General features: G+C 40.4%; 2 protein-coding genes across 2 annotated transcripts; one reads left to right on the forward strand and one right to left on the reverse strand.

Annotated features, from left to right (window-relative positions):
• The first annotated feature begins 673 nt into the window (after positions 1-673).
• Positions 674-4260, forward strand: ing2 (inhibitor of growth family, member 2). Its single transcript, XM_003459706.5, has 2 exons — positions 674-982; positions 3084-4260. The coding sequence occupies exons 1-2, from the start codon at positions 838-840 to the stop codon at positions 3779-3781; spliced, it is 843 nt and encodes a 280-aa protein (XP_003459754.1). The 5' UTR covers positions 674-837; the 3' UTR covers positions 3782-4260.
• A 575-nt stretch (positions 4261-4835) lies between these two features.
• Positions 4836-12522, reverse strand: rwdd (RWD domain containing 4). Its single transcript, XM_003459705.5, has 8 exons — positions 12330-12522; positions 11724-11804; positions 11408-11517; positions 9695-9845; positions 9382-9490; positions 5727-5776; positions 5606-5608; positions 4836-5517 (listed from the first exon to the last, which is right to left on the reverse strand). The coding sequence occupies exons 1-8, from the start codon at positions 12351-12353 to the stop codon at positions 5485-5487; spliced, it is 561 nt and encodes a 186-aa protein (XP_003459753.1). The 5' UTR covers positions 12354-12522; the 3' UTR covers positions 4836-5484.
• Positions 12523-26762: the final 14240 nt, after the last annotated feature.

Consider the following 26762-nt stretch of genomic DNA (forward strand, 5'->3'; position numbering starts at 1 on the left):
GACTACAGGGCTGTGGTGCATAGCCAATTAATTGAGATAGGTTGGTCATATTTAAGATCGACACATTAATTTATGGTACGACTTTTTTGAGGAGTCTTGTAGAAATCGCGTCTAAAAGACACGTTGATGGTTTGGAGGAAGTAATTACTGAAGTAGAAAGACCATTTGGAGAAAAACATTATGGGAAGTCCTCTCAAACATACTTTATTTTGTAGCTTTGTGCTCTTCTGCCTTCTGCTTGTGCCAAATGAACAAACATTCCAACTCAAAATGTAATTTAATATTTTGAGATTTTTCAAATTTGAATGAACTAAAAGCCATGCTAATCAAAATAAAGCCAAATTGCCTTGCAACATTTTATATAAGAAAATGTACCTTTTTAAATTATGAAAAAAACCTTTCACGATATTCTTGATTTTTTAAACACAGTAGTATATTTGAAATTCCGTCAAAACACATTTGTCTGTATAAGCGTCACATTCGGGCACAGATGGTGAATTGAACCTTTAACTGAAACATTAGGTCAAATTTGGGCTCTGCCTAAACTACGGCTATGGGTTAATTTCCCGGGAAAATATTATGATAATGAGGTCAATCTAAACCAATCCCAATGCTGCAACCCCAAACGGACACGCCTTCAGCGGCGATAAGCGAGAGAAGCGTTACAAAACCATAAAGGGAAAATACTCCCGCATGCGCAGTGGCTTTAGTGTTGTTTGAAGTGAAGTGCTGCTTGGAACTGCCTTAGAAGCTGTAAAGTCGCCAAGCATTTGGTTTTAGCAATATATTTCCCTGTTTTTTTCACAGCACTTTTTGCCTCTATGCATCTTAGAGACGATGTTAGGCCACCATTTCCCAAATGCCGACAAGTCGCAACAACTGGTCAACTATGTGGAGGATTATCTGGAATGTGTGGAGTCGCTGCCCCTGGACATACAAAGAAATGTTTCTCTGCTTCGAGAAATTGATGCAAAGTATCAAGGTACTGTGCTTTCCTATTTCCTGGTCTCACGCGCGAATCGCTTCGTAAGGCTTTAAGGGCAGTGTCGCGTGCTGTGCTGAAATGGTGGAGAACGCACAAGCCCCGGGTTCCCATTTTGCAGAAAGCTTCATGTCCGTGCTCATTCTTACTTCCCGGAACTGAGATGTGGATACTCGTACTGACGCGCAAAGTGTTTTAAAAAATGAGGTGGACATCCGTCAGCTAGCATAGCCCTGACACACTCCCTCTGCACCAAACTGCAGGAACGAATGATTACACTTGATATCGGAAAACATACATGTACAGTATGACGTGATACACGAGCATTGTTTTAATAAAAGGAGTGTGGTGTCCCGCGGCAAAATCGGCCTAACATATTCCAAAAACTAGGACCTTACAATCTGTATAAAATCAACTTTTGAACAGGAGCAGTGTGTGTGTCCCCGCACGGTGTTTTCGCTGAGTACTGTTTGCGTGTGGAAACTACGTCTAAACTTGAGCATTTCTCAGCTTTTAAAGATGTCTGTTGGTTTCAGCAGATGCTGAAGTGAAATCTTAGAATAAAGACGTGCAGGAGATCAGTAAGTGCGGTCATCTGTTTGTGAAGCCCGTTTGACGGCCGAGGTTAACGTCACAAGCAGCTTACATCGCTTTAATAGATGTGAGCTGCTCAGGTTTTCCCCAACAAAGAGTCGCTTTAGCTCATTTTCACCTTATTGTCAGTGAGGTGTGTTTGGTTATGAAGTCCTTGATGGAGGCCTGGAGCAGGCGTTAACAAAAGCCTTCAGTACCGGAAAGCCTTTGCTTTGTTGCCTCATGTTGACACAGAATAAGCAGCAAGTCCCTGACACTTCCGGCTGAGCTCGAATGATTATTTCATTTTTATATTCAGCAATATTCAGTGTGTTTATGGGCTGCTAATGCACATTCTCCGCGCGCCGCTCCGCTCTGTTAAGTGTGAACTGCTGAGCAGCAGGACAGCTGCTCCTCTAGCTATCCCTCTCGCAGCAACTGACTGTCGTCATTTCCTGTAGGCGGGGCCTCACTGGGAGCCCTCACCCATGCTCCTGCTGTTGAGGTCCAACTCCAGTTTCACTTTAAGTAAAGAAGAGCCTGGTGCTGGAAGGGGATGGTGCAGTCATTTTACACTGGGTGTCCCTAAAGTGCGGTCTGCGTATAAAGCCAGCTAGCTGGCAGTTAGTCACCTGTGTGCATTTCCAAACTCCTGATGTCCTGGTAACGTCTTTGTAGGTTTCCCATCTCTCTGTGTCAGTTACCAACATCACGTGCTTCTGCTGTATTGCCTGGCAGGTGATATTAGTTTACCTGGACGCTGTTCACTTGGTTGCCTGTCATTACTGAAGCTGGTCTAATGTCCCTAAGACAAGTCAAATGTTGTTGCTTCCTCTGCATACACTCCTTAAAGTTGGAGCTGATATAGTTTAAACACCAAACACAGTGTTCCATACTCACTTCAGCTACTTGGATTACTTTTGTCATGTAATGTTTAAGTGTCAGATGGAATTTTGTAAAGCTAATTTGTTTCATTAGCTTGTGTCATTGTCTAATATACGTCCACTTCTTTGGATGCTGTGATATCGAGCCATGTTAGCTTTGACGTTGAGGGAGTCTTGTTGTTTTTGTCTTTGGGAAAGTGATGTGATTTTATTTACTGAATTCCCAATAATGAGGTACATTGACTATAAAAACTCATAAATACATTTCCCATTGTTCAAAGAGTATTTGATCCACTTGACGTTTAAAAACCATATTTAACCAGTACCACAAACCTTCCTGTCTATATTCAAAATACAGCTGCAATTAAGGAAATGGAATGAAAAATGAAAAAAATGAAAAAAACAAAAAAAACAACTATCCTTCCTGAGCCTGGTTCTGCTGAAGATTATGTCCTGTTTTAAAAGGGAGTTTTTCCTTCCCACTGTTGCCAAGTGCTTGCTCATAGGGGGTTGATTCTTATTGTTTGAGGTGATTGCTGTTCTGATTTGGTGCTGTGTAAATAAAACTGAATTAAAAGTTGTTTTATTAATATTTTTTAAAACACCCATTAATTACTATTATTATTATGTCCTGTACTTTACAGATGTGCTGAATGAAGTGGATGAAGTGTTTGAGAAATACAAAGGTGAGCAAGATGGAGCTCAAAGAAAACGTCTGCAGATCCAGCTACAGAGAGCGCTCATCATCAGCCAGGAGCTTGGTGATGAGAAGATCCATGTAGTGACCCAGATGACAGAACTGGTAGAGAACCGTTCCCGCCAAATGGACTCTCACTCCCTGTGCCTCCAGGAGCCCAGTGAGGCAGAGCGGCTCACTACAGAGAGGCGTTCCAGCATCCAAGAGTCCCCAGCCCCCGAACGCACCTCAACCCGCCGCCCACGACGTCAACGCAACAGCGAGAGCCGTGACTCCAGCCACCAGTCTGCCAATGGCTCTCTGGATGACCCTGTGGAAGAGCTGTCCCTCCCTCCACCCCGAGAGAAGAAGTCCAAGTCTGCAAAGAAAAAGAAACGTAAGGCTAAACAAGAGCGAGATGCCTCACCGGTCGACTTTGCCATTGATCCAAATGAGCCCACCTACTGTCTCTGTGAACAAGTGTCCTACGGTGAAATGATCGGCTGTGACAATGATCAGTGCCCCATTGAGTGGTTCCACTTCTCCTGTGTGGGACTTACCTACAAGCCCAAAGGAAAGTGGTACTGCCCTAAATGCAGAGGGGACAACGAAAAGACCATGGATAAAAGTCTAGACAAGAACAGAAAAGACCGCAGGTCCAGGTAGTGACCCGTATCTGGAAAGCAGCCTGGCATTAGTCCTGTCAGTCATATTTACAAGCACTTGTGATGTTATAAGAGGACAATCGAACACCATTGGCAACCAAACCTAATATTAATCAAGGACAAATTGGGATTGGACTTGGGCTGACACTTGTGCTCAAAGTCTGTAGGGTCACCAGGTACTGCAACAATCATCAGCTTGAACCAGTTTTTTCATGTATAACAATAAGCAACTGCATTTTTAACTCCTTTTTAACTCTGGACAAGGTCCACGTGTACATGGCAACTTTCTTTATTGTACTCAGTGACTGAGATCAGTGTCTACAGGAATGGCTTCTAGAGTATAACCTACATGTGTTTATAAGAGACTGATATTTAATGTAGGAGATGGCTGTTGACGGGACACTGGATGTCATTTGTTTTCACCAATTCACTAATGTGTACATTCCTTTTATAATCATTAAAACAAAGTATAGTAATTCATTTAACATTCTTGTCATTTGTGAACACACCAACAACAAATCTGACCAGAGTTATTTTTAATTTAATTCTTGTGCTGCTCTCAGGGACCACTCTCACTAGGGCTTAAAATTTGGGACTCTCCACCATTTAGAACTGAAGAAGCTTCACCGATGAGGGGAGGGGAGGGGAGGGGCGTCTTCAAGAAACTTAAAGTCCAGTCATTCTTCTTTCCAAGCTCCTTAGATATCTTTAATAGATATGCATCGTAGCACCTTCTTTCAAAAAGGCTGAATTAAAATGGGGACGACTGTCAGGGATACTGGGAACCTGCTTTTGTTTGGGAAAGATGAAACACCACATCAAATTCTTCAAGCCATTGACTCTACTCAGCATTGTCTTATACATTTGTCAGTTTTTATTCACTGAGAGAGTCCTGATATAATTGACCTCAGACAATGGTATTGGTGGACTTGCACCCATGAATAATTCTTGATTCAAGATGACCATTTGCGGCTCCAAGAAATGGACACGGACTGCAGCAGAGAACAGAGTTATCACAAGACGAGCCAATGAATAATGATGTTCTGAGACCAGCAGTAGATAAAATTGTTTTTATTTCTATATAAAAACTTCTGGCTTTACAATTCAAAGGGCAGAGGAACATTTATCAAAATAGGAAAATACTGAGAAATGTAACACGTAGCTCTGCTTTCACCAAGTCACATGGTACCTCACAGTAACAGCAGCATAACGCTTCAGTTGAGAACCCCAACATCAGTGCTGGGCAGCAGGTGAGTCAATCTCTAGCACACTTCACCCTGACGGATGACAGAGCAGGAGACTCACTCTTCAACAAAAGCCTAATGTGTTCTCAGTCTCATGTACAGTTATGGCCAAAAGTTAGTTTCATACACTTTGCTGTCTTTAAACATATTTCTATGATATCGTGAAGAGCAATCACAAAGATTTCATCAATTTCAAAAATATTTTCAAATAAAAGAATTTGATTTTGCAGTGATGTGACTGCTAAAAGCTTTGGCCGTATCTGTACCAGCAGTGAGGGGGGGAAAGAAAAAAAAAAAAAAAAAACCACAGCAAAGCCTTCAGTTCATTTTCAGCTTACAGTCAGAGTCTAACTGGGATTGTGAGTGGATCCAGTTTTACACACTGTCCTCATTGTGAAAGCAGTCATGTTGAGTGGAGTATTACAGACAACATCGGCCTCACGTAGCTCGTCTGTGCTACCTAGTCTTCATCTTTCCCTCCAGTTTTACTGAGCTGCAGCAGGGATGCAAAATGAAACAGTAAGGCACTCTGTATGTTGACAATATGCAAAAAAAATGTTCATTTAACTGTTGCCACTTACATGCTGGAGGTTTGTCAAGGAGCAGGGACCAGGGAAAGAGGACAGAGATAAAAAGCTGTAAGAACAGTGCTCAAAGGAACAAAGTGCACCATCTGGTGGTAAAACACTAGAAGACACCTACCTTAATTACATCAACCCAGTTCCAGCCTCTGGGCAGCTCACCTTTGTGATCTGAAAGCAGGAATTAGATTGTTATGAAACTAACCTATACACCTCTTACTGCTGTCTAATGACAGTTATATTAATGAATATCATGTGAAACTCATTCCAAAAGTTTCCCAACGCTTTCCAGTTTTCCATCTTTTCTAATGTTACTGCTGTGAACATTCGATTTACATGTGGATTCTCTCTGTGATGACACATTTTGGTTGAACGTCTACAGCCTGTATATGGTCTGTATATAATTGGATTCAGCAGCAGCATAGACCTATTGCAGCATAACTAGAGGAGGATTCAGGGCCACCTAATCCAACTGTAATTATTTTGTCAAAAATGGAAAGTTTTATGCTTAATCTTAAAAGTCGTGAGGGTGTCTGTGCCCCGAATCCAACGTGTAAGCTGGTTGGACAGAACAGGGTCCTGAAGCTAAAATCGCTACCTCCCATACTTCTTTTAAATACTCTAGGGACCACTGGTGAGCCAGCAGTCTGAGAGCAAAGTGCTCTGTAGGCTGATTATTCAAGAGCTTGTATGTGATGAGAAGGATGTTTTTAGTTCAATTCTGGATTTAACAGGAAGCCAATGAAGAGAAGCCAATATTGTAATTCTATCCAGAGTAAGCATCTGGTTTGATAGCATATTTCTAAAATTTTTAGGGCCGAGTACAATAACCTCAGTTTGATCTGAATTAAGAAGCAGAAAGTTAGCGACCATCCAGGTCTTTATGTCTTTAAGACATTCCTGCAGTTTAACTAATTTGTGTGTGTTACCTGGCTTCATGGACAGATAGAGCTGGATGTCATCTGCATGGCAGTGAAAATGTATACTATGCCTTCTGATGATACTGCCTAAGGGAAGCATGTATAATGTAAACAGAATTGGTCCTAGCACTGAACCCTGTGGAACACCATAATTAACCTCAGCCTGTGAAGAGGACTCTCCATTTGCAGTGAGGCTTTCAGGGTTTCACTGTCAGAGGCCATAAGAAGATCCTTTGTAACCTTCACCAAAGCTGTTTCTGTGCTGAGCTCTGAAACTGTTCAAATAAGCCATTCCTCTGCAGGTGATCTGTTAGCTGTATGACAACTACTCTTTCAGGAACCTTTGAGATAAAAGGAAGGTTGGAGATTTTCATAAATGCAGTAATGAGGACTCAGTGGCATACTGGATAAGAAGTTTTGGTTTTGTATGATATAAAAAGTCTAATCATGTAATGTCACTAAGCATATGCGCTTTGTCACAACAAAACTAATCATTTTTCTAGAGACATCATCCAATCAAACACACATTAATAATCCTAGCATCTTAAATAAATAAATCAATAAATAAATAAATCACCTCAGTGACCATTTCACTATCAGTGATAGTGAAACGGTTCAGCTTAGCACATTCCAATTTGTAAGCATTCGATATTTGTAACAACACTGTTGCCAATTAATATTTTGTTCTTGTTGCACAGCAGCACGTGATACTTTTTCCAGACGCTGTGAATAAAGATGAAAGTAGTTTCCAGGTCTGAAAAGTGACCTGCATACTTTCTAATGGTTGCTTGTACCAACTGGCAGCAAAACAGCCTGAGAGAATGATGCTATTACGATCATGCTTGACAGCTGGTACAGGGATTTTCAGTTTGAAAGGCTCACCTTACGCCTCCAAACACACTGTGTAATTATGGTGAAATTGTTCCCAAAAACCCCAAAAACATTTTCTCAAAAAGGCATTTGGCTTGTGTGGGAAGCTGCAAATTTTAGCTGAACTTGAGAGTATTCATTCTTGAGACGGGCTTTTTTGTGGTCAGCACCCGTATAACAGCGTATAACATGTATTAATGAACGATGGTTTAAACTGATGATCCTGAAATCTGCAGTTGTTTAGAAATGGCTCCAACAGACCTTCTACAACTACAGTTTTCCTTCTTAGCTTTTGAATGAGTTCCTTGGACTTTCCCATTGTTCTGAGTACTGGTCAGTCCAGTGAGTGCTGCCAAACATAGTCATTAATGATCGCTGACAAGAAGTTGAAGGCCTTAGCCTTGTCGGGTTAAAAGAACCTTCAGTGCCACCTATATGGTTTAAGTGAGTGCAAGTGTATATTTGAGCCTGTATTCATACTTTAGAGAAAATCCAAAATAAATTCAAACTTGTGCACCTAAATCTTGTTTTTTTTTTTGTCATTAAAGACATATATTGAGGGAAATAATTATTTGATCCACTGCTGAATATGTACGTTTGATAACTGACAAAATGAACAGTCTCCAGTTTTTAAATGGCAGTTTAAATAGAACATAGAACATCAGATGTGGCAAACCTGGCGACAAACTACAAGAAACACCTTACCGCTGTGTTTCTCACCAAGTACTCACTCATGTTTTGCTCGAGGATCGAATACTAATTTCAATCAATGGCACACAAATCAATGTATAATATTAATGTGGTGTGTTTATCTGGATTTTTGGGTGATATGCTGTCGCTGAAATTCAAGCTATCATAAAAATGAGAGGCTTTTCATTTATTTGTAACTGAGCAAACTTACAAATTCAGCAGGGGATTAAACCATTACTTCCACTACTTAATACTGTATAGTCATTCCACCCAGGAAAAAGAACTGTTTAAAGAAATCACACCCAAAATTACCATGACATTAATACCCAAGTTAAGTGTGTAAACATCTGACCACAACTGTATATAAATACAATTATCACACAGGGAGATGCATTATGAAACGATCTTGAGCTTGCACAGCAGGAGGACACTAACCAACGAGGGACATCATGACAGCTATGTCCATCTTTATATGCAGTCTAACGATTTTCCATCAAAATGTTTCCAACAGCCTTGCTGGTGGTGCTTTTACTTTATGGTGTTAATCAGAGCCATAATTGACTTGACTCTTTTAGCCTTGGAAAAAGAACAAAATCAGTCATCAATAGGAATAGTTTTTGTGTCATAATAATCAGCCTCAACTTCAATCAGTTACTAGAGGAACATGGCAATGCAAATGGAATCTCAATAATTTAGATAATCTTCATTTAACCTGAAAAAAATAGTTGCTCTATAAAAAAACCTGCTGTAAAGCCAGGACATCTTACTATTCACGACTGACTGAAGAAAATAAGAACAAGCCTATGTTTCTCTTCAGCACTGTAGCCAGGCTGACAAAGAGTCAGAGACCCACTCAGCAAGGATTTCCTTTAACCAAAACTAGTAATGATCTCATAAATGTTTTCAAACAAAATTTTAACCATTATAGAAAAAAATAATACCTAACCTTCTCAGAGATGTAAAGCTATGTATGCTGCATTAAATACCATTGATATTTATTTAGACTTTTTCTCCAGTTGATCTTTCTGAGTTAACAAGTAATTGCAGCCTCCAAATGATCAATCTTTTAGAGCCCACTCCTACAAGACTGCTCAAAGAAATCCCAGAAGGTTAATTATGGAGTTCCACAGGCGTCCGTGCTAGGACCAATTCTGACCAATACAGAGTCAGAGCACAAAAGTTTGCCATTATCCCCAAATTAAAACCAGCACTATTTTAAAGAGCAATTTAGAAGAATATGGCAGAGTTTTTATAACGTATCAAACAACACGAGCTACTGGACACAGTTTCATGTACCTGTTTTGTTTATCATCCTTCTTTTCTGGGCTTTAGTCAGCTGCTCTTTCTTTTCCTTCTTCTTTGCTGCTGTGGCAGGTGCACTCACCTCACTGTTTGATGTCAGCGTCTGCACAACGACAACATCATCATCATCATCATCTTGGGTTTTTTCCTCTCAAACTTTGACTGATTGGCTTGAGTCATCAAACACTAAATTCTGAGCAAAAAAACCATGCAGTGCTAACAAAACCACAACAGGAGCTGGGATATTTCCCACCTTTTATCAGCTGTTCTTTTTTATGGTAATATTGGGAAATAATAATGTACTGACCACAGCTGTCACTACAGACTTGTGGTTCTCCATGAGCGTCTCCTGGTTCTCCTTTGCCCACTCAAACAGAGTGTACATCATTGCAGCTCCCAGGTTAGCCTCCACCTGCTCCTCCAACTTTGCCAGGATCAGCTGCTTCGTCTCTGCTGAGCTGTTTTCAAAGCAAGATGATGGAAAGAAAATAAAATCCTCAAGTACTGTCCAACAGCCACAGTCTCATCCTGAACTCTCCAATACTGTAAATACAATACTGTGCAAAAGTCTTTGTTTGTTGTTACAAAAAGCCATTTTTTGATATTCTTTTAAGCAAAAGTTCTCTGCATTTTCTGAATTTTTCAAAGTTTCTCTTTGGACATCGGCTGCTTTTTAAATTACTTTCAGGTCAGGTCCTTTCCTTTTTCAGAGGAAAGGGTTTTTTTTTAAGCCTTTTAATCCTGACCTATGAACCATTCAAGCAGTAAAAGTCAAGCAATGAACTAGTGTTGTGTCCACACATGACAAATAGCAAAGAAACCTTCTTTAAATGGTATCTTCAGATACTTTGTTACCAGTAGCCTGTTGCAAAAACCACATAATTTGTTTAATTTTTTTAGCTGAATCTCTGAAAAATGCCAAAGATAGCCTTTTGACAGCAAACAAAAGTAGTTTTTCATCAACAGCCAATTCTAAAAGAGCTGTTAGTCCAAAACTTGGTTTATCTCAGCATGCTGTGCAGTGCATCCTTAAACAAATTCAAACTGAGGACAAAAAATAAAACTGAAAACACTGAGAGAAATGACAAAAATCTCCCTCAGAGTTCAGGGTGTGTTGAAGAATTAAAGTGCTCACACCAAGTTGGTTAGAAAGAACTAGATGAAAATGGTTTTCTCTTTCAAAAGAGCGAAAAAGGCCAATTTTGGAGACTTGATGGAGGAGTGAATCATTTGAATCAAATATCCTTGGGCAACATACCAACCCCAAGTTGCTCTCTGATGAGTATGTGTGAATATTATCCTGGTCTGCAATTTAAAGAGGCATTTCTACAAGTGACCTTCTACATCCATATAAAACAGACTGTATTTCAGAATGTCCCTATTGCCAGTCTTGGCAGCCGGGGATCAGTCCGCCAGGGCCTCCGCTCCTGGCCGCCGCCCAGCACACGAAAGGAGAAATCGAAAGGAGCCAGTTGAGGTGGTTCGGGCATCTGACAAGGATGCCTCCTGGGCGCCTCCTGGGTGAGGTGTTCCGGGCATGTCCCACCGGGAGGAGGCCCCGGGGCAGACCCAGGACACGCTGGAGAGATTATATCTCTCGGCTGGCCTGGGAACGCCTTGGTGTTCCCCCGGATAAGCTGGAGGAGGTGGCTGGGGAGAGGGAGGTCTGGGCTTCTCTGCTTAGGCTGCTGCCCCCGCGACCCGGCCTCGGATAAAGCGGATGAAGATGGATGGATGGATGTATTTCAGAATGATCTACCTGAATCATCTACTAAGCAAAAGGTTAGTGGTTTGATCTCCAGCTGTTCCAGTCTACAAGCCAAAGTATTCTTGGGTAAGATATTAAACTGTAAGTTGCTCTCTGATGAGTATGTGTGTGTAAATGTTAGAAAGCACTTAACCATAGAAAAAAAGTGCATGAATGAGAACTATAGGTTCTACATAAGAAACAGTTCATTTACCATTTCTTCAAAGACTTAAATTTAAAACAAACTAAGGGATCAGTATACTTGGAACTCACATCCTGTTGTTGAAAAAAGCTTCAAGTGAGATCTGTGGAGCAGTTTCAGGGTACGTCTCAGGCCACGTGATGTCCAGAATGAATGCTTTGCTGTCCTCGAGTTCTCCTACCTTTTAAGTAATATTCAAAAAGAGGAGAAGGTTACTGACACTGAATTCAGCCTTTAAAGTTTGTTAACGTTTTAAAGTAGCTGTGAGCATGACGGCTCAAATTTCTTGTTTTAATTCTATGACGATACTTTTGAAACTGGATGTTACAGGACTGCAGGAGACAATCATTTTTGCACAGCCTTGGACAGTACGGTGGACATACTCACCCTAAATTGGAAAGAAACTGGACTGATTTCCTTGAAACATTCATCCCCCTCATAGATGGAGCGAAGAGCTTCGAGCTCCATCTGGGATCACATAAACAAGTGAAGTAACAGGAATATCATCAGGACTGAAGTACATCAAGAACATCAGACAGCACGCTACCAGACAACCCGGAGAAATTAGCTTAGCAAAGGTTTGCAGGACAGAAGTCTGTCACAAGGCCTTATACACTCGTATGCGCTAAGTTCATTGCCTTTACGATCTTTGTATCCAAGCCGAAATAAGTCACCATCATAAGGAGCCGGAGAAGCAACAACACAGTAGCGGTGGAAAACTGTTGTGTGCCGGCTAACACACGGGATGAAGCCCTTATTGTCGCTGCAGGTACAAGATTAACCCTGTAGACTTCTGAATGGAAGGTGTCGTGAACGACATCTGAACCGAGATGAGCTGGTAATGTGTCGCTGAGCTTTTGTACTCGAAATACTAACAGTCTGTTAACTTGGCTGCTGTCTGGAACCGAGGACCACCCCGATCAATGCTAACAGTCACGCTACCGTCAACTAGCTAGCAATTAGACGCTAACAGCACCTTGCGTTCTTTCATACCTCTTGATCCTCGTTGGCTGTCATACTTTTCGTCTTTTCCTGCACTGCACCCTCAGTACTGAGCTTCAGACTTGGACACGGCACACTTTTAAAAGCCCATTTCTGCCATTCAAACTTTATCACTTCTCTGGCTCACACTCAAACGCCGAGATCTGAACACACGCATGCGTAGAAGACGTACGCCTGACCTTTAAATGAACTGTCAAACATCGTTTTTATCATTTAAAGACAAAATGCCGCAAAAAAAATGTTGCTGGAAAGGCTCACGTGACTTTATTCGATTGTTTTTAGATGGTCAATAAATAAATAAAAATCTTTAAGCAGAAACAAGAGCAGGAGCTGTAAACACACGCGGGCAGTAGTCATTCATAACAATTAAACGAAGAGCTAAAACCAGAGTAAAATGTATATTCATCTGAAAAATAAATAATAAAGATTTAAAAAGGAGTTAAATGGAGGTGTTTGATGTTGTGATAAATTACATATACAAATATCTGACTACAGTGAATACATCAACAAAAATTATCATGACAGACTTTCAGCCACTGCGTTGCTTACTAATGTGCTCACTTTATAGTTTGATTACTAAAATGGTATAGTTTTCCAAAACAAGCTATAGCCAGTGCTTTTGTATAGTATTTTATTAAAACTAACTGCCATTAGGCAAAAGTATAAAATGATTTACAAAGGGCAATGGCTTTTTGATGAACATATTCAAATTACAGAGGAATCTGATTGGGTCTCATTAATATTTTGATTGGTTTTAAGACCACATTTATTCAATTCAGTTTTATTTATATAGTACCAAATCACAACAACAGTCGCCTTAAGGTACTTAATACTGTAAGGTAAAGACCCTACAATTATACAGAGCAACCCCAAGATTCAGACGACCACCTGTGAGCAAGCACTTTGGTGACAGTGGGAAGGAAAAACACAGCTATCTACTCTGACTGGTTTGGGGTGAGGGAAGCGAGAGAAAACATAGACATAGTGTGGAAGTGCTTTGTCAAAAAGGAAAGTTTTAAGCCTAATCTTAAAAGTAGTGTCTATCTCCCGAATCTGATCTGAGAGCTGGCTCCACAGAAGAGAAGCCTGAAATATGTTTGCAGTCCCCTCAGAAGCATTTCAGAAAATTAGGTCAAATGAGAGAAAGAAGCCAATATTGGTTGAATATCGTTAACACAAGTGCCAGCACCTCCAGGTCTGCTGAGCAGAGAGAATGTTCATGGACGAATTCACAGAGGAAGACTGTTTTCCCTCATTGTAACCATCTACACTGACCAAGGTTTCCCATTTTTCTACAAGTATTTGAACATGCAAAAGCAGTGTTTTGTTTTTTTAATAATATGGTTTTATTATTCTTCGTGTAGCTGCAGTTAGCCCTGTGTGATCTGTTTAATTTTCTTGTTTTGTTTTGTTTTAACAAATGTATAAAAATAAAGTTCATAAATAGAAGAAAAACAAAGTGTCCAAATTATCCATAGTGGATCACGTCGGGGTCGCCACTTTGTTAACGTGTTTGTTTATCCCCATTTAGGAATCACTAGCCAAAACACTTCTTTGATAAATGTATTTATAAGGTATTAAATGCTTAAAAAGTATCATGTACATGGATGCCTTTTGTTCAGAAAACTGCAGGCTCTAAAACAGTTAACTGCAGTCAGTCTTCCCAAAATGGAGTATCCTAGCCTAGTGGTATACAAAGTTTTATATGAGAATGTGCGTCTATCTGATTGGTTAAAACTGATAGGGAGAAATTATAGTTTACACTTCTCTGGTGCCCCAAGCTGGTCCCAAGCTCCCCATTGGGGAGCTGCACCTAAAACGGTACTAAATGAACACACACACACACACACACACCTATACGGGTTTCTATGTATTGTAAGGACACTTTTTCCAAACCAGCCCAGGTGGTGGACTATGGGGACACCACTTTCCGCTTGCCCCAGAGGGATGCTGAATACATCAAAAAATCTGGTTTGAGCCACAGAGCACAGATCTCACTTCAAAGTTCCTATACACGCAACACAACTAGAGATATAAGAACCTGTTTTTTTGCAACCTTATTAGGACATAGATAATTAGGTGAGAAGCCCCGCCTATGAAAATATTAGACATTTTAACGCCCAACAGGATTTGTGAGGACACTGGCTATACAACACACATACCTGTCACCAAAGTATATTATAGGGCCAAAAATGAATAAGTGGGACATGGCTAAACTCATACACTACTACTGCGTATTAAAATTAATAGTTAACAAAACATGTGGTCTTATGACAGAAATCGAACATCACAAAACACAAAGACCTGAATTTGAGAACTAGCTCAATGCAATTTGCAAAGACAAACCTTATTCTTAGATTTGTATTGTAGCCATCACATTTTTATAATGTAAATTCAAGGATCTGATAGATCCACATTAAAAGGAGACATATACTCTTCTTTCTTCACAAGTTGACACAATTCCCTATAGTGTTTATGAAATGCCCAATGCTTAAGTCAAAGTAGTACAGGGATAAGAGTTCCACAGGTAACTTTTCAACCATGAATTTACAATTCTTGTCTAGAAAAATGTTAAAGGTTAGCAATTAGAGGTCGGATCTCCTTGTTGGGATATAGGACATTAAGCTCATATCTTCCGTAACTGAATTGAGTTATACAACTGCTGATGAGAATTTGCTTTTAGTAACTTCATATGGACCCTCCATATCAGAAAGCCTCACTGAAAGACAAATGTTCAGATCTAGGGGGCCCAAAAAAGCTCCAGGGTTGTGCATCTTTAGTATTTTAATTGGTAATAAGTTAAGATACCCAAATATATGCTGTCAAGCACAGATAAAGTGCTTTTTACATATCATGTTCCCTTTAAGTACGATCTTTAGAGGCAAAAAAAACCAATATCACAGCCAGCCTGCTGGTGAAAGGTCAAGTTTATTTCGAACACGTGCTGCAAACTAGAGCAGGGCGATATGACTAAAAATATTTATCACGATATACATTGAAAATTTGCAATAACGATATAACTCACAATATAATTGACACTAGACAAAATACTTTACAACTCCACAACTTTATTAGTGCAAAAAAAAAAAAAATCAATGTATTTTCACTTCAACAAGCAGCTGTTTTTTATGTGCATTAAAGTTATATAAAAATGTAACAGTGCAAATGCAAATTCCTTGCTGACAGTTTAACCAAAAGGCATTTCCAGTAGAAATTGGCCAACATATCCTCAGCATAACCATGTATAATGTCCACAAAACTTAAAAAGAGGTTATACACACACAATACCGTAATACCATGTTGAAGCACAGTACGTATCACTCCGCGAGGCTCCTGCCTACGATAGCCGCAATGCTCCGACAATCCATCAAGCAGTGCGGGTTCGTAGCTTAGCAAAGTCGTACTAAAACATTTGACAGATTTTTGAGCGCCGTGTACCACATAAAATCGTTTCGAGGTCAGTAAACACAACCAGAATTCATACATAAGGCACACGGGATTATAAGGGGCACTGTTGATTTTCAGAAAAATCAAAGGATTGATTTTAAGTGTGCCGTATTTTCCAAAAAACACGGTAATAACGACGCCCGCTAGCATGCTCTACCAAAAATAGTGCTTTGTTGTGTATCTGACGGACGAAAGCTAAACCAGTTCCACACCACTGAAGTTGCAGCATTTTTACAAACCAATTCTGGTTCATCCGTTTCATTTAACGATCCACTTTCGCTCTTCTCATTCTCCGCCATGCTTTATCCGCAATGTGCGTATGAAAACAAAGGCACTGCGCATGTGCATTTTACCCATATTCTATTGCGATATTTCATTTTCTTATCGTTGCCCAAAATTATACCGGTATTACTGTGAACGGTATGATATGGCCCAGCCCTACTGCAAACTAAATGACTTTTACAAACATATATATGTGGGGCTTTAGGTTTACACTGGGCTTCATCTTTTTGCCATGTTAGATGAAGACAATCTCTTAAAAGCTACATTCTGATCAGCACATCAAGCTCATTTAAAAAAAAAAAAAAAAAACAACAACTCAGAGGAAATTATTAAAGATAAAACTTCTATGTGAAAGCCACAGGACACCGAAATACAAAACAACTATGTCATTTAGGTTCTAAACCACACAACTATAGAAAAACAGTAACTGACATTTGTTTCCATCCAGTTTCAACATATCATACTTAATGTTTTTCTTTTTTCCACTTTCAATCATAAAGAATCCATTTCCGCTTTGTCCTCTGATTCTTTTACTTAGCTTGTCAAGAAATTATTTGTCATTTCCCCCACTCTTATTCTCATGCGATTTTGTACTGTGACAGTAACCCAGTTCAGAGCTAGCATTATCACAAGTTCTGGGTGATCAGACATCATGCAACCAGCATTAACTAAAGCTCTAAAGATACCCAAGATGCTTTGAGGATGCATTCAAGATCCAGTGATGGAAGGCAAACATTTGTCTGCATTCCTCTGAAAGTCAAAACAACCTGTACCGAAGACGATGTAGGACAGTCTACTCTAATGGCATACTCAACAAAACAAGACTCATGAGGAACCTCTCTCTCTTTTGATGAAAACATAAAATATTAAGTATTACGGGTAAAAATTTCCACTTGTTATATCTTGACAGACAATCATCTAAAATGACTGAACAAAAATCCTCACCTTTACAATTTATGCAAATCAATTTCAAAGCAGAAAAGTGAACATTACAAAAGGCACATTTTTTCAGCATTTTGTAATTGTTCATTTTAAGAAGAGCCCATCTTTCAATAGACTTGCATATCCAAAACACACGCAGTCCTCACAATGTATGTATCTTACGTTAACCAGCACTGTAAGAACTGTGTCTACCAACCTCACTATCAACATCCAAACAACTATGTTGTGTTATTGTTGTAATAATAACAACAGCAGAAAATTAGTCACCTGCTCATCATCTTTGAGGGAAGACGATGCCATGGGCGTATTAACATGAGGAAGATCAGTGTGCCCTGAAACATAGTGCAAACAAACACAAAAGGGCATTAACATCCATTCAACACAGATACGTTGAGACTTTACAATACAGTTACGTAGCTACACTGGTTAGTGACATAAATGAGCCAAATGTAATGCAGTAATATTGATAGAAAATTAATTCCTCAGTGTAAACCAAGATAACACACGACAGTATCCACACATAGTCCTCTTAATAATGTACCTGACAGCTTCATACACTGTAGGGTCTGTGTTACATGTGGACTTGGGAGCCCATCTTTCAATAGACTTGCATATCCAAAACACACACAGTCCTCACAATGTATGTATCTTACATTAACCAGCACTGTAAGAACTGTGTCTACCAACCTCACTATCAACATCCAAACAACTATGTTGTGTTATTGTTGTAATAATAACAACAGCAGAAAATTCGTCACCTGCTCATCATCTTTGAGGGAGGACGATGCCATGGGCGTATCAACATGAGGAAGATCAGTGTGCCCTGAAACGTTGTGCAAACAAACACAAAAGGGCATTAACATCCATTCAACACAGATACGTTGAGACTTTACAATACAGTTACGTAGCTACACTGGTTAGTGACATAAATGAGCCAAATGTAATGCAGTAATATTGATAGAAAATTAATTCCTCAGTGTAAAGAATATGGAAGAATATGGCGGCGCGCACAGACGCAGCGGCTCACTGCTCCTTCTAAGTTTGGGATTACGCTGTGCAAGGAGCATTACGTCGGACTACCACCACTTTCACAGCATTCCGGAGGACATAATGAGAGCTCCAGGGTCTCCGTGGTTGGTTCTTCCCAGCGGCAAGACAAAGAGGAAACGTAAACAAAGGAGGCAAAAGCATGGCTGCAGGGCGGGCCCACTAGCACGGCTAAAGAAACAGCCATTTAAGCTACCGCTTCCGAGTATTTTCCTCTCCAACGTCAGGTCCATAACCAACAAAATCGACGAGCTGAGATTACAGATTGCAGTCAACAAGTGTGTACAGGACAGCAGCATAATATTACTCACAGAGACTTGGCTGCAGCCATCAATTCCGGACTCGGCTATCGAGCTAGCAGGCTGCACGGCCCACTGACACGACAGGAACGGCCACTCCGGTAAGAACAAAGGAGGGGGTTTATGCATCTACACCAATGACAGCTGGTGCAAAAACACAAAGACTGTAGACAGCCATTGTTCCCCGGATTTGGAATATTTGACTGTGAAGTGCAGACCCGTCTACATACCTCGCGAGTTTACTGTTGTCATGGTAACGGCCGTGTATGTACCACCCGATGCTAATGCTAACTCGGCCATGGAGGAGCTGCACAAGACAATAAGCAATCAGCAGAATTCCCATCCAAACGCAGTGCACATTATAGCTGGGGACTTCAACCATGCCAATTTAAGGTCAGTATTCCCCAGATTTGAACAGCATATTAAATGTGCAACGAGGGGGAAAAACACACTGGATAAAGCCTACAGCAACATCCAAAAAGGCTACAGAGCAACCCCTCTACCACATCTAGGTTTGTCAGACCACATGTCCATGCTGCTGATCCCTGCATACACTCCCGTTAGGAGAAGAGCCCCCCCCAGTCACAAAAACTGTGAACACCTGGCCAGAAGGCGCATCACATCAGCTGCAAGACTGTTTTGAAAACACGGACTGGAGCGTGTTCGAACATCAGGACCCTGAAGAGCACACAACATCAGTGCTCTCATATATTAACTTCTGTGTCAACAGTGTCACTGTGGACATACGTCTCCGGGCGTATTCCAACCAAAAACCTTGGATGACTAAAGAGGTCCAGGTCCTGCTGAAGCAACGTGACGCCGCTTTTAGATCCGGTGATGGTATGCATTACAGTGCAGCCAGATCTGAGTTGAAAAGAGGCATCAGAGAAGCCAAGGCAGCGTACAAGAGAAGGATCGAAGACCACTTCAGCAACAACAAGTCACGACAGGTATGGCAGGGAGTTCAGCACTTAACCAACTACAAACCTTGCAATACCACGTTGACTGAGGGTAACACGGCGCTTGCGGAGGAGCTGAACCACTTCTTCGCACGCTTTGAGGTGAAGGGACCAGAGGCAGCAGCAGCAAAAACATCAGACAGCAGCAGCAGCCCAAGCCTCATAGTGCAGGAATATGAGGTGAGGCGCACACTGAGGGCAGTGAACCCCAGGAAGGCCGCCGGACCAGATGGGGTAACCGCAAGGGTCCTAAAAGAGTGTGCAGACCAGCTGGCTGGGGTCTTCACTAAGATCTTCAACACTTCACTGTCCCAGTCCTGCATCCCGCCGTGCCTGAAGTCAGCCACAATTGTCCCGCTGTCAAAGCGTACCAACATTAGCAGCCTCAACGACTACCGACCAGTTGCTGTTATAATGAAGTGCTTCGAGAAACTGGTCCGACGTCACATCATGTCCTGCCTACCACCCACACTCGACCCGCTCCAGTTCGCATACAGAGCTAACAGATCAACTGAAGATGCCATTGCTACAACGCTCCACACCACCATCTCTCACCTGGAAGTGCAGGGCCGTTACGCCAGGCTGCTCTTTGTTGACTTTAGCTCTGCTTTCAATACGATACTCCCGGACAGACTAATAGTTAAACTGCTGGAAATCGGACTTCCTTCTACCACCTGCTGCTGGATCAGAGACTTCCTCTCAGACTGTGTACAGAGAGTTGGAGTGGGGCCTCATCTTTCCTCAGCCCTCAGCCTTAACACCGGCTCTCCACAAGGCTGTGTACTGAGTCCCCTACTGTACACTCTGTACACACATGACTGTGTTAGTACCCACCCAGACAACGCAGTCATCAAGTTTGCAGATGATACCACCGTGGTGGGGCTCATCTCTGGGGGAGATGAGACGGCATACAGAGCTGAAGTTCAGAGGCTGTCAGACTGGTGTGTAGATAACAACCTGGACCTCAATACCAACAAGACAAAAGAACTGGTAGTTGATTTCAGAAGGAGGAAGTCTGAGCTGCAGCCTGTCAGCATCAACGGGGAGTGTGTGGAAAGGGTCTCCAGTTTCAAGTTTCTGGATGTGCACATAGACACAGACCTCCAATGGAGCTCTAACATCTCTGCGGTTTTAAAGAAGGCCCAACAGCGTCTCCACTTTCTGAGAATCCTCAGAAAAATGGACCTGAAGAAGGAGCTGCTGACCGTCTTCTACCGCTGCTCCGTTGAAAGTGTGCTGACATATTGCATCGGTGTGTGGTTCTCCAGCTGCACCACAGCACACAGAAAGGCACTCCAGAGGGTCATCAATATGGCCCAAAAAATCATTGGACATCCTCTTCCCTCCCTGAAGGACCTGTACAGCACTCGCTGTCTCAAGAGGGCACGCAGCATCCTACGGGACTGTACACATCCAGGACACCGGGTGTTTAAGCTGCTGCCGTCTGGCAGGAGGTTCAGGCTGCTGAGGTCCCGAACAAATAGACTCAAGGACAGCTTTTACAACAGGGCAATAGCCCTAATCAATGCAAATAGCTGACCTGACTGGCTACCTACCTGGACTTTTTTTTGGGGGGGGGGGGGGGTAACAACGGTAAAAACAGTAACAATAATAATATTTATATTTATAACAAGGTGCAATAATAATTAATGTGCAATAATAACAGTGTGCAATACAAATACACTTATTCTTCTTTTTATTACTAAGTTATTATACTGTGTTGTGTTGTTTGTGTTGTTTGTGTTGTTTGTGTTGCGTTGTGATGTGTCGTATAGTGTCGTGTTGTGTTATATGTAGTGCCGACGTAGGACAGTTTTCCAATTTCACTGTACTATTGTACTATGTATAACTGTGCAATGACAATAAAGAGTTATCTTATCTTATCGTAAACTAAATAACACCCGACAGATTCCACACACAGTCCTCACAATATATGTATCTTACATTAACCAGCACTGTAAGAACTGTGTCTACCAACCTCACTATCAACATCTAAACACCACTGCTGTGGTCTTGTTGCAATAATAGCAACAGCAGAAAATTAGTTACCTGCTCATCATCTTTGAGGGAGGACGATGCCATGGCCGTATCAACATGAGGAAGATCAGTGTGCCCTGAAACATAGTGCAAACAAACACAAAAGGGCATTAACATCCATTCAACACAGATACGTTGAGACTTTACAATACAGTTACGTAGCTACACTGGTTAGTGACATAAATGAGCCAAATGTAATGCAGTAATATTGATAGAAAATTAATTCCTCAGTGTAAACCAAGATAACACACGACAGTATCCACACACAGTCCTCTTAATAATGTACCTGACAACTTCATACACTGTAAGGTCTGTGTTACATGTGGACTTGGGAGCCCATCTTTCAATAGACTTGCATATCCAAAACACACACAGTCCTCACAATGTATGTATCTTACGTTAACCAGCACTGTAAGAACTGTGTCTACCAACCTCACTATCAACATCCATACAACTATGTTGTGTTATTGTTGCAATAATAACAACAGCAGAAAATTAGTCACCTGCTCATCATCTTTGAGGGAAGACGATGCCATGGGCATATCAACATGAGGAAGATCAGTGTGCCCTGAAACGTTGTGCAAACAAACACAAAAGGGCATTAACATCCATTCAACACAGATACGTTGAGATTTTACAATACAGTTACGTAGCTACACTTGTTAGTGACATAAATGAGCCAAAATCTAATGCAGTAATACCGAGTGAAAATTAATTCCTCAGTGTAAACCGACATAACACACGACAGTATCCACACACAGTCCTCTTAATAATGTACCTGACAGCTTCATACACTGTAGGGTCTGTGTTACATGTGGACTTGGGAGCCCATCTTTCGATAGATTTACACATGCAAAACACACACAGTCCTCACAATGTATGTATCTTACATTAACCAGCACTGTAAGTACTGTGTCTACCAACCTCACTATCAATATCGAAACACCACTGCTGTGTTATTGTTGCAATAATAACAACAGCAGAAAATTAGTTACCTGCTCATCATCTTTGAGGGAGGACGATGCCATGGCCGTATCAACATGAGGAAGATCAGTGTGCCCTGAAACGTAGTGCAAACAAACACAAAAGGGCATTAACATCCATTCAACACAGATACGTTGAGACTTTACAATACAGTTACGTAGCTACACTGGTTAGTGACATAAATGAGCCAAATGTAATGCAGTAATATTGATAGAAAATTAATTCCTCAGTGTAAACCAAGATAACACACGACAGTATCCACACACAGTCCTCTTAATAATGTACCTGACAGCTTCATACACTGTAGGGTCTGTGTTACATGTGGACTTGGGAGCCCATCTTTCGATAGATTTACACATGCAAAACACACACAGTCCTCACAATGTATGTATCTTACATTAACCAGCACTGTAAGTACTGTGTCTACCAACCTCACTATCAACATTCAAACAACTATGTTGTGTTATTTTTGCCATAATAACAACAGCAGAAAATTAGTTACCTGCTCATCATCTTTGAGGGAGGACGATGCCCCGGGCGCATCAGCTTCATCTTTGGGTTTAAACTTGTGTCTTGCTTGTCTCATTGTAATGCACTGTTTCAGAAAAAGAAAAAATAATAGTACAATTTGTGTAATACTTCATCACTGTAGTTTACAGTGAAAACTGATCTTTTACAGGAGGTGCTAACCCTCTGGAGTCAAGGGTATAATTGGCTGTTTTCGACTACTTTTAAATTTTACCTTTATATTTCCCCTTTAAAAAAAAGTTTTCCTTGCGTTCTTTGTCATTATTCTTTACACAACAACCTCACATGTCTGACTACTATATTTTCTAATTTTAAACATACTGTTTTAACATAACTGACCCAAAAACATAAAATCAGAGTAGGTTAAGGTTATACTTTTCACTATGAAAATCACAACGACGTTTAGCGATTCATTCTCATTACTTAATTTCACATTTCTAAAAACATATGTACAAATTTTACAAACCACATTATATACAACTATTTTCATAAAATGCAGGAAATTCCTCAGGTGGTTCTTGTATAGTTATTTACAAATTTACTGGTTTTCCCTTCTCCTCAGGTTAAGAGCCTTGGTGTCATCCTACATAGTTCACTTTCCTATAAATCTCACATCAATAATCTCACCCGTTCAGCCTATTTCCATCTACGCAATATAAACAGATTACGTCCTTCTCTTCCACCCAGTCTCCGTCCATTCTTGTCCATATCTCGTTACCTGCCGTACTGACTACTGCAATTCTCTCTTGCATGGTCTCCCCCATAAATCCCTCCATAAGCTTCATCTGGTTCAGAACTCTGCTGCTCGCATTATCACCAGAACCCCCTCCTACCAGCACATCACCCCTGTTCTTCAGGAACTTCACTGGCTCCCTGTGAAATTCCGAATAATATACAAACTTCTTCTGCTCACCTTCAAGGCCCTTCATAACCTTGCTCCTCCTTACCCTTCTGACCTGTTAACCACTATCTCTTCTGCCCGCTCACTTCGATCTTTTTCTATCCAGCTTGCTGTGCCTTCTTTCCGCCTCACCACCATTGGAAGCAGAGCTTTTAGCTGCTCTGCTCCCAGGCTGTAAAACTTTCTACACCCAGATATAAGAAACATTGGTTCTCTCCCCCAGTTTAAATCTCAACTCAAAACCCACCTGTTCAAATTTGCATGTCCACTGTGAACCCAATGTTTGTTAATTTTATCTTGTACTTTTGTTTTATTGTTTCTTATTTTGTCATTGTTCTATTATGCGTTTCATCCTATTGTAAAGTGTCCTTGGGTGTCTTGAAATGTGCTATAAATAAAATTTATTATTATTTATTATTATTTAAAAACAATCAGATGTCACACAAATTATTTGTGCCACTCATCAAAATTGTTCCTGTCCACCACAAGACAGAACAGAGGGACACACCACAGGCCTGACAAAAGGTAGTGTATCACTCCTCCTGTTGCACACCTGGAGACAGCGTTTAGATTTCAGTCTGCCTTTGGTAGCTTTTTAGCCAGGGTCAGGGTGACATTCACCTCACCATTTTGACACACAAAACAATCAAACAAACCCAGATTTAACTACAAACTAACAATACACTCCAGACACATTTAATGTCACAAATCTCTCACATCTCAAAACTTGTTATAGAGAGCGCTGTCTTGCTCTCTCCTGCCATCACTCCAAAAGTTTACCCTATTCATAAACAACCAAAACAGCCATATAATTGTTTGATCGGCTCTTGTTCATTTATCCACCACAATAGGGAAGGAGAGGTAATACTATATCTATCTATCTATACTTTTTAAAGAAAATCACGTTTTTATTTGTTCCTGCACTAAACGTGATGACAGTTTTCAGGAAAAAATGTGAAATTATGTATCATAACTCTGCTTTTACGTTGCCTATCAACACATTTTAAAAAACTGATATATACAAATATTGCTGATAAACTGTAAACTTGCCATGTGATCTGCACTCCAGAAACTTAAATGTTAGCTACCTCAGTTATCTGAAATGTCTCATTACTAGCATGTCACATATATTTTAGCGTTTCTTAAATCTGGAGACAGTGGGATGAATAAATAATAACATCTCAGTATTTCCAAATGTCATAGTTGAACTAAAAAGATATGTGTTAGACTAGGTTGCAATAATTACAACAGCAGAAAATTAGTCACCTGCTCATCATCTTTGAGGGAGGACGATGCCATGGGCACATCAGCTTCATCTATGGGTTTAATCTTTTCTCTTTGCTGCCTCATTGCAATGCACTGTCTCAGAAAAGGGAAAAAATGTACAATTTGTATAATACTTCTCAATGTAGTTTACAGTGAAAACTGATCTTTTACAGAAGGTGCTTTCAAGGGTATAATTGGCTGTTTTCGACTACTTTTGATTATACCTCTATATTTCGCTGGTAAAAACAGTTTTCCTTGCCTTGTTTGGCATCATTCTTTACAGAACAACCTCACATGTCTGACTACATTTATTTTGTAATTTTGACATATTGTATTAACACAATTGACCTAAAAAAATTACACAAAAACATAAAATCAGAGTAGGAAAATGTTATACTTTTTACTATGAAAACCACAAACATGTTTAGTGATTTTTTTCTCATTACTTAATTTCAAATTTCTAAAACATATGTACAAATTTTACAAACCACATTCTATACAAATGTTTACATAAAAATGCAGGCAATTAGTGTATCACTCTGTTGCACACTGGAGACAGCGTTTAGATTTCAGTCTGCCTTTGGTAGCTTTTTAGCCAGGGTCAGGGTGACATTCACTTCACCATTTTGACACACAAAACAATCAATCAAACGCAGATTTAACTACAAACTAACTATACACTCCAGACACACTTAATGTCACAAATCTCTCACATCTCAAAACTTGTTATAGACACCGCTCTCTCCTGCCATCACTCCCACAAGTTTCCCTATTAATAAACAACCAAACAGCCATATAATTGTTGATCAGCTCTTGTTCATTTATTCACCACAATAGGGAAGGAGAGGTAAAAATATATCTATCTATCTCTTTTTTAAAGGAAATCACGTTTTTATTTGTTCCTGCACTAAACGTGATGACATCTTCACTCTGGTTTTACTTGGCCCATCAACACATTTTAAAAAACTGATACGCATGTTGCTGATAAACCATAAATTGGCCATGTGATCTGCACTCCAGAGAGTTAAATGTTAGCTACCACGGTTATCTGAAATGTCTCATTAATAGCATGTCACGTATATTGTAGCATTGCTTAAAATCTGGAGACAGTGGGATGAGTAAATAATAACATCTCAGTAATTTCAAATGTCACAGTTTAACTAAAAGATATGTGTTAGACTAGGTATTTAACCTTGACTAATAATACACAACGTGTCATCAAAAAAAGCTAGATTTAGCATTTGAATTAGCTTGAAATACAAACTTAATCAAGGAATATACATCAAAGAAAAACCTTGACAAAACTAAATCTAACTGGTTGCTGGACTACAAAGCTGGAAAATTCAAAAGTTTAAAGTTACCTGTTAGCGTCTCCACACCAGTTCACAGCCAAGCGTCAATACTCCTCAACTGGAAGTCACGAAGTGAGGGGGAGGGGTGAAAACTGAAGCTCATTGGCTAAAAAGTGGTCAGGTGACGAGAGTGCTTACCCTGTCTTTTAAATGGAATTTCAGTGAAATATTTACAGTGAGGAAGGACTGGGTTTTTATTGCATTTGTTATTTTGTTGTTTTTGTTTAATAGGACATTCCTTTAAAAAAAAAGGATGTTATTTATTTGAAGCAAAGGTACACTACAATGGAATACATGTTTCCTCACATACCACCAGCCAAGGGCCACCATTAAAGCAATGGTTTCACACTTAATTTATATCTGCATATGTTAAACAAATC

This window comes from Oreochromis niloticus, linkage group LG3 (genome assembly GCF_001858045.2).
Source record: "Oreochromis niloticus isolate F11D_XX linkage group LG3, O_niloticus_UMD_NMBU, whole genome shotgun sequence".
NCBI lineage: Eukaryota > Metazoa > Chordata > Actinopteri > Cichliformes > Cichlidae > Oreochromis > Oreochromis niloticus.